General features: G+C 43.0%; 1 protein-coding gene across 4 annotated transcripts; it reads right to left on the bottom strand.

The window, feature by feature from the left end:
• Positions 1–400: 400 nt before the first annotated feature.
• Positions 401–7,517, bottom strand: pfkfb3 (6-phosphofructo-2-kinase/fructose-2,6-biphosphatase 3). Of its 4 annotated transcripts, none has more exons than XM_082509635.1 (16): positions 7,225–7,517; positions 5,349–5,474; positions 5,086–5,182; positions 4,920–4,986; positions 4,755–4,829; positions 4,609–4,665; positions 4,373–4,497; positions 4,053–4,260; positions 3,802–3,948; positions 3,601–3,705; positions 3,364–3,493; positions 3,125–3,252; positions 2,801–2,989; positions 2,599–2,621; positions 2,189–2,239; positions 401–1,634 (listed from the first exon to the last, which is right to left on the bottom strand). In XM_082509635.1, the coding sequence occupies exons 1-16, from the start codon at positions 7,292–7,294 to the stop codon at positions 1,628–1,630; spliced, it is 1,605 nt and encodes a 534-aa protein (XP_082365761.1). In that variant the 5' UTR covers positions 7,295–7,517; the 3' UTR covers positions 401–1,627. The 4 variants fall into 4 exon arrangements, with proteins under 4 accessions (XP_082365761.1, XP_082365760.1, XP_082365763.1 ...); XM_082509634.1 differs by having other exon boundaries at positions 402–1,634; positions 5,349–5,477; XM_082509637.1 differs by lacking the exon at positions 2,189–2,239 and having other exon boundaries at positions 402–1,634; positions 5,349–5,477; positions 7,225–7,516.
• Positions 7,518–8,402: the final 885 nt, after the last annotated feature.

Here is an 8,402-nt window from a genome sequence, read left to right as displayed (position 1 = left end):
CTGTAATTTGTGGCTATAATGTAGCTTGCCATCACCAGTGTATGAGTGTGTGTGGATGGGTGGATGACAGGTTGTGCAAAGCACTTTGGGGTCCTTAGGGACTAGAAAAGCGCTATACAAATACAGGCCATTTACCATGCAACAAAATTTGCACTATTAACTCAACCTTCTTTTAGAAAAACAAAAAAGAGAAAAAGTGTCAGGCTTATCAGTGCTAGTCATTACTTCCTGAGTCCATTTTAGGCTGATAAGCAGCTTGTAACTCTGTGCAACTCCGTGACTCATGTGAATAGGTGAGACAGCCAGAACATGCAATGTCATGCACACATTAGCTCCATAAAAGGAACCAGAGTAGCCGGAGCATTATTGGATATGGGCCAATGAAAACAAACAGGGTTTTTCCCCCATGAAGTGAATTTAATGGTTCAACAAAAGGGAGAAAAAAAAAAGAAAAAAGAAAAAAAATTGCACAAAATATAATAATGTACAGTTCTATCAAAACAGAGTGTCTTTCCCTCTGAATACTTATTCACAACTACTTAAAAATAAATAAGGAATATAACAAAACACTTTTACAAAAAGAAAACATTTCAAGTATCTCAAGCAAGCCTGATACAGCAGTTTTCTGCACAGGCGTCACACTTTCCATTCAGTCACAACACAGTATTACAAAGAGTTACACACATTTTCATCAAGTCTCCCCACAAGGGTTCCAAGTCATCTCCCATACAATGTCACTTACACCATATGTACACTAAGATTTACAGAGCTATTATTAACAGCACGCATTTTAACAAAAATATAGGTGCTTAACTTTGTGCGTAGCAGACAATGAGAGCAAAAAGAAAATAAACTTGAAGTAACGTTTCCCATCAGAGACATCTCTAATGATCAGCGTGCACTGTGGCACTGAAACTAAATGGAGAAATTAAATATTGAGATGACATGTAGAGTTCATGGGTGAAATGTGGCGCCTCTCATGTAACGAGTCTGGAGAAAAATGGCGAGAAGCAGCATTAGGCTTGCAAAACAAGCACTACAGGCACTCTACGGCAAAGATCACCTCCATCATTACTGTGCAGTAACATGAAAAACAAACTGACGAACAGAAGCAAAATGTTTCGCCACTGTGCAAAACATTGCTCATTGTGTAGTGTCAACATACAAACCAATCAATTACATAACTTTCAAAAGAAAAAAGAAAAACATGAGTACGTGAAAATACAGTGTACAACTACTACAAAGTTGACAATGTAAACTAAAGACAAAAAAAAAAAAAAAAAAAAAAAAGTTCTCTGCGAAACAGTCTTTGGTCTCTCCAAAGCAATAAACCACAATAAATTGGTTTCCATCAGAGATGCAAAAGTTCTATAAAATATTTTTCAAAAACAGATTCAATCACAGAAAAAAGGAAAAAAATTGAGACATCAATTAAATACAATAACTGTGTTTTGAACAGTAAGACGTGCAGCAACTTGTGTCCTGGGCTTTAAGAAGGAGAGAAGAAGTCGATTTTGGAGAACAACAATTTTACTTTGATGATGTTGCACCGACTCTTCAATGATCCACATGTCGGTAATGTTTCACTGGCAGGGCTGCAGGATGTCATGGCAACCAGGTGAGCTCATCAGGTTCTGCAAACAAAACAGAAGTTTAGATTCACTTTGTACTGCGGCAGCTGTGCACTACATAGCTACTATACAGATCCATAACACAAAAGGCAGCAGTCTTACGCAAAGAGTGGCCTAAGATAGTGTAATGTCTTAACCACACGTTACGTCATGCAGGTTTTCTCAGCCCTAATCTGCTCTTTGATATTTTTAGGTGCTGTGAAAACTTGCGTCGAGTTTGCCACTGTGCAAATAGGTGGCTGCATCGCTTTAATCCTTGGGTGATTATGACAACATGCACACAAATGCACACACCCTGCACCGTCATTCATGCTTTTCCACTGCACCAGCAAATCCTATCCTCATGCCACCAGTGAAGTGTACTGCTGTTGCATATTCAATTATACAATTAAGTTTGTTTACAGATGATTTCGAACATGGCTCCGCTCAGCAAATAAAAACACAGAACAGTTTAAGCCAACTCATCCTACTTTGCTGTGGTTGGCAGATTTAAGTAATGCACTGATGTGGCTGCTAGAAGAACTGAAGAAACTGCATAACCTTTAAAGTGTGTTTACCTTTGAAAGACTAAGAGCGAAACCACCTTTAGATAGTGGAGGATGGTGCACCTTTAAGCAGCACAAGACAGGCCGAGAATAGACCAAAACACACAAAGACAAGAACAGGACAGTCAGCATGAGGATCAGGAGTGTAGTAGTGATGAAAACAGGTTGGAATGACAGGAATGCTAAACAAAAACGTGGGAGTTCCCCATGAACTAAGAACTTCCCTTTTCCCGTTGCTTCCACAGGCAGGATTTTGTAACAAATCATCATTTCCCATTACTCAAGTTTAGATTAGAGTTATTATTAATACATTGTTTTTCCTGTAAAACAGTCGAGTACTGTGGAAGTCCGGAAAAAGAAATGTCATTGAATACGACACAGCACACAGTAGAAGAGGCTGACAGAATATCCTGAATACTTACAGGCAAACTTTGCCCAGCCAGTGCTAAGAGGTGTGGAAAAGGAGGAGAGGGCAGAGGGGAAAAAAAGAAAAAAGGACGAGAAGTAGTGTGAGTGAACGCATGCAGAAAGCTGTCAGGAAGGAAACGCATCTGTGACTCGTCACTTCCTGAATACTGTTCAGCTGGATATCCAGTATAATTTTAAAGGTTTTGATAATCCCACCTGTCCAGGGAGAGTGAGGGGTATGTGTGATGGGCTGCAGAGGGCCAGCGCAGAAACAGAGGGGGGCAACTCCTGGATTGGGGCCTCGTCCAGGTCGTCGATGCGAGGTTTCTTAATGTTGGACTCTGGGCTGGTAAGGGGAGTCACGCTGTTCCTCCTGATCAAGGTGCCAGGACCTCTCTTAACGTCCTGCAGGGAACCAAAACAAACAGACTTGATGGTCAAACACATGCATGGAGTTTCATGAATAAGGACAATGAACAGCAGCTGCTCAGACACAGGAAGTGACAATGACTCCAGCTCTCAGAAATGAGCTCCCATTACCTCTGGTCGCTCCCTGTGGGTGTTTACTGCCTCCACATTCAGGGAGATTGACTCCACTTTGCATCCATAAGCAACTGGGGTGAGTTTGAGCACCGTGTGGAGGGGACACTTCAGGTAGGGCATTTCATCTGGAATAACAAATGGCAAGGAAAATATAAATAACGATTAAAAACGCATGCGAGGACACATTTGGATTTGACCTTGAACCCAGGCGGGTTTGTGGGATTTGGAGTACCCACCTGCACTCTTATCCAAGAAGTAGGCCAGCAAGCAGCGCATGACGGCCTGGTGGCAAATAACCAACACGTTCTCTTGCCTCTCCAGCTCCATGATGACTGGCTCGACCCGCTGCACAAGGTCCTGGTAGGACTGCAGAGGTAGAAGGGGGGGGGGGGGGGGGGGGGGGGGGTTAAAAAACTATTTGCTTTATATTTTATGAGGTAAAGTGTCAATGCACCAAACGGCTGCTCGTGTACCTCTCCAGCAGGGTAGCGGTAATAATATTTATCTTCATCTCTCAGTGCAAACTCCTCAGGGAATTTCTCCTTCACTTCATCGTACGTCATCTCCTCACAGACTCCCTAAAAGAACACACCGCGCACGTAGTCAGCTTAGACATGATGTGCAATTAGCAATGTGTAATACAACCTAAAAATACATCTTTGAGTGACACTCACTGCATCAATCTCATTAAGAGCCTTCCACTGCTCGTACGGGACTCCGAGGTGCTCGGCAGTCTGGATGCTGCGACACAGCTGGCTCGTCCAGACCTTCAGGTCCTTCAGCTGCTGCTCCTCCACAAATCGAGCCAGGGCGGATGAAAACTACAGCAGGCAAAGCAGTAGTCATATTATCACCTGGTGTTCATTATGAAAGGTTTAAAAAGTATCAGCTGAGCAACTGGAAGCTCTTATGCTCTCTTTTGTACCTGTTTGCCATGAGGAGAGAGGCCAGCGTCACCCCCCACCCTTCCCTTCAGATTGTCCGTGCTCTCCCCGTGCCGACACAAGTAGATGGTTCGGGGCTGGACGTGGATGTTCATCAAGTAGTAAACGATCTTGCTCTGAATGTGATCCTGGATGCGGTTGACGAGAAAACGGCGACCCACATCGATTACCTTGATGAATGAGAGATCCCTGGGAGAAGACAGGATGCAAATGATTCATCTGAAGGTTTGCAATGAGGCGACATAACCAGCAAGAAAAATCTAAGCCGCGAATTAAATTTTAATTTTATTTTTTTTTTTACCTGTCGTATTGATCTGGGTCCAGAGGCTGGTAGCTCTTTTTGTAGCATTCAATTCTTTTCTGGAAATCCAGCATGGCTTCAGTCTTGTTACAGTCCCGGTAGTCCGGGCAGGACACCTTCACTTCCTGCGTAGGAAGGAAAACTGTCAGACTGCGAACAACATGCCTGATGCCAGAGATTTGTGAGCATTGTGTAAAAACAGCACAGTAATGTCTGAGGTTATATTTGTGACTCACCATGATGTTCGACGCAATGACGCTGGGATCATCGCACACAGACTCGATGAAGAAGATCTAAACAGAAAAGTGAGACTTTGTTTAGAAAGGTGCTCCACATCACTGATTCAGTACTTTGGTACTCCGATAACGTTAGCAGCATGTACCTTAAAATCATTCTCTTCCCCGAACTTGAGGATCATGTCTCGCCTTTCTCTTGTTGTGTTGGTAGCGTCAAAGACCTACAAAAAAAGAGAAAGGTTTAAGAAACGCTTCACCACAGGATAAGGTTGTTACAGAAACAAGTTATTTGAGAAAATGGGAAAACTCACCGCTACTTGGCCACCTTCGTCCTTCAAATAGGACCTGACATCTCTCAAGGCTGCTAAGGCACACTGCCTGAAAAGCAATGATAAGAAAGGTTTGTTTTCTTCTTCTTTTAAATAAACAAAATATGTTTTTATTTGGGGTGTTTGTGTAACATGAGGGGAGACTTACTGCCTGATTTTCACAGCACACTCATTGTCAGGCTTGAAGAAATCATAAGAGCTGTAGTTCTTGACTGCTTCTCTGCGGTACTCTCCTACATTGAAGACTGCAACACACACGAGGAAGACAAACAAGTGTGAACACAATCTCCTGGAATTGGAAACATGAGCTGATGCCATTTACTTCCAGGACCACAGTGTTACTGTGAAACTGATAAGCTACTGAACAAATAGGAACAGTGTACAAATGTGTGTTGCCGTCTGTAAGCATACCTTTGGTGGGCATGCCGATCCAGTTGAGGTAGCGGGTGAGTTTCCTGGACATGTACGTCTTGCCCCTAGCTGGCAGACCCACCATGACAATGACGGTGGGTGGGTTGGCGAAGTGGGGAGCACCACCTGCTGTAGAGACATTGTGAGATATCACAATTGCGCTTGTTTGCAAAACGTAAAACATGTTTTGTGTGTTTAACTTCAATTATTCTAGGGGTCTTTTTGGTCCCCTAGGTCCCATCTCTTTAAGGCAAGCCTCTCTTTAAGCCAACAATACGCTGATCGGCTGCTCATCGTAAACATTTGATGAGCAAGTGGCTGGGGCTTCTGTGGTCACAGATGACCATAACAGACATATACCCTTATGTAACTTATGTGAAGTCAGTTTTTTGCTCCAGTGATTAGCTGAACATATACCAATCTCATTATTTGAAACTTCGACAGTATGCAATGCTTTTAATTACAGGTCCATTATTTTGACTAGCATCAATGAAACACTGACTTTAAGTAATTGACTGCTGTGCAAACTAAGGTTTGTATCCAGTTGCATAAATATCGGGTTTTGAATTATTCTTTCAAGTCACCAACCTATAATCTCCATTTCCCGCTGGCGGGCTCACGTTCAGCTTCAACCTCACTGCACATCTGACCCACTTCTGTTAGCCTTCACGAGCCAGGACAATTTGTGTTCACATGACCAGATATACAGTAAGCCCCCCACCCCCAGAGGCTCATGGGAGATTTTACAGGGCTTGCTTCGTGTCACGCCTGCTGCCTCTCCGTCCGTGCAGCATCAGCCATTCATCTTCAAATAGGCCCACGCATCCCCACAGCACTGCTAATCTTGTTTCCACAACACAAGTGCTTAAACGGAAAGACGGATCAAATTTTAAGGAGATGCTCAGACATCAGAGTCAGCCTTCTCTGTGTTGAACCTCCATCGTTCACAACTGATCACCAATAGTTTTAGGTCTTATGACAAAAAGGTTCAGTTGGATAAATTTGCAGGTTTATCTCTGGATCAGACCTAAAACAAAGCTTAAGCCAAACTCCCAGCACTGACAGACGATTGGTGAACCATGTGCAAAATCCTATCAATAATCAGTCAGAAGCAGAATGAAGTAACCAGTGCATTCATGTGTATTGGAAGTGGGGTAAAAATACTGTTATGTTGATTTTTTTTCTAAACTTACTAATAAGAAATGTGCAAATGATTGTAACAGCACACAAAATATCAAAGACCAAAAAGGGAGAAAAAAAACCCACACACCCACACACACACGAAATTCGCTTTACTTCTATCAAATAGGTCATTTCCTTTAGCATTTAATTCAGTTGTAAATGATCCAGAAGCAAGAAAGCAACGGCTTCGAGTCACGGGCATTTGCCGATTGACCAACCAGAAAACGGAACCAGCATCGGTCGCAGGTTGCGCGGGGGAGGGGAACGCACAAACCATGGCAACAGGAGCTTTGTCAGGCCGGAGAGAGGTCGTGACGTGTTGCACGTGCTGCGCGAGACCACCAATCAATGAATGAATGATGCCGGTTTTTCGACTTGGCGATTTAGAAGACCGGCGTACGCAGCAGGTGCAAAGACTCAAAAATATTGGACCAAAACTGCAATTCAGTCACAAAAGTAACACTACGGGGTTGTTTTACAGCAATGCAGCGACCTGGTGACGTGATAAGCATTCATACGGCAATACCCACCCAGCACCACACTCACATGTCGTCAGAAAAAAAACAGAAAGAACTAGCTTGATTAGCGTACGTTAATACGCGAAAATACATTGAAAATACCAGTTATCGTTACATTTAAGAAACTACTGAGGTACCCACGAGCAAATAATAATATAATATATGCAGTGTTTTACCTCTCCGCCTGTCATCCTTTGTGGGAACCCAGATCTTTTGGATCCTGTTCTGGGTGAGCTCTCTGGGCATTCCTTTGGGCCTTATGAACTGCACAGCACACAGGAGAACTAAGACGCTTAAATCCCGTCGATAAAAAGACTTCGAAGAGCCGGAGGCGATGTAAAACTAGAGCGTAGTTCTTCCGTTCAGTGTGTTCAGCGTACTGACCGGTGCAGAGCCGGGTTTAATCTACCGGCCTGTGCCACACATCCGCTATTTAACTCCGCCCGCGCGGCCGGCAGACAACGTGACTTGGGACGCGCGCGCGCAAGCACATACGTTCACACATATTACACGCGCACACAAGCTGCGCCACAGCGCCACTCTGTGGCAATCCTTAGAACAGCACTTAATACGTAACCCCTTTTTCATTATCGACATTGTGTGCAATAGTTCTTAAACCGACTGCAATCCACGGTATATTACTCATTTCATTCTATTTTTAGCAGCGGCGCCAGCGGCGGGTATAACTGATATCTGATATTTATTAATTAAAGCTCCATGTGGTTCTCTAAGACTGATTTTCAAATATTCCTGAAGCTTTCTGCTGTAGGTTTATTTTTAAAATATTTTTTACCATTTCAAAATGCAGCATTGCCATTAATTTCCATTTTGTCTCGGTCTAACGTGTAGTGTGAATTAACAATTTTTCTGTGTATTTTTGTGTATTCATAATATTTTCGAATATTATTGTTTTTATATTTTTTAGGATAATTCTGATAAAGTTTTTATAAAAGGGGGCTATTTATGCGTTTTATTTTATTTATTTATTTTTATTTTATCAAAGAACGATTCGAAATTGATACGATTTCATGTATGAAACCTCCACGTCCGCGGTCTTTGTGGTCAAGATGATTTGCCCCCCCCCCGTTCTCCACGTCCACTCGCAACCCTCAACAAAATCTAAGCTACTTTGTTCAGTCTAAAGATGTGTGAAACCAACCCCAGAAGAGACGTGCAGAGCCTCACATCACCTCTCTCTCCTTCCTCATTCTGGGCCGTCCCAGTGAGTCACAATGGGTATCATTAGACATACACTGGTGTGGATTTAACTTTTTCAAAAATGCCCGCATTAGCCAAGCACGCTTTCATCTTATAGCGCAATGAGGACATTCGAAGGGAAATGACGTGGAAAGGC

The sequence above is a fragment of the Aulonocara stuartgranti genome, assembly GCF_965226115.1.
Source record: "Aulonocara stuartgranti genome assembly, chromosome: 17".
Classification (NCBI taxonomy): Eukaryota; Metazoa; Chordata; class Actinopteri; order Cichliformes; family Cichlidae; genus Aulonocara; species Aulonocara stuartgranti.
This window is presented reverse-complemented; position numbering and strand designations above follow the sequence as displayed.

Bases quoted from the DNA above. Each gene is read 5' to 3' on its own strand.
- pfkfb3 (XM_082509634.1), bottom strand. From the start codon at position 7,294: ATGCCCAGAGAGCTCACCCAGAACAGGATCCAAAAGATCTGGGTTCCC. The intron at 4,830-4,919 runs GTGAGTTTTCCC...CTTTTTTTGTAG, and splicing joins ACGAAGGTGGCCAAGTAGCG to GTCTTTGACGCTACCAACAC. The intron at 2,990-3,124 runs GTAATGGGAGCT...GGTTCCCTGCAG, and splicing joins CCCACAGGGAGCGACCAGAG to GACGTTAAGAGAGGTCCTGG.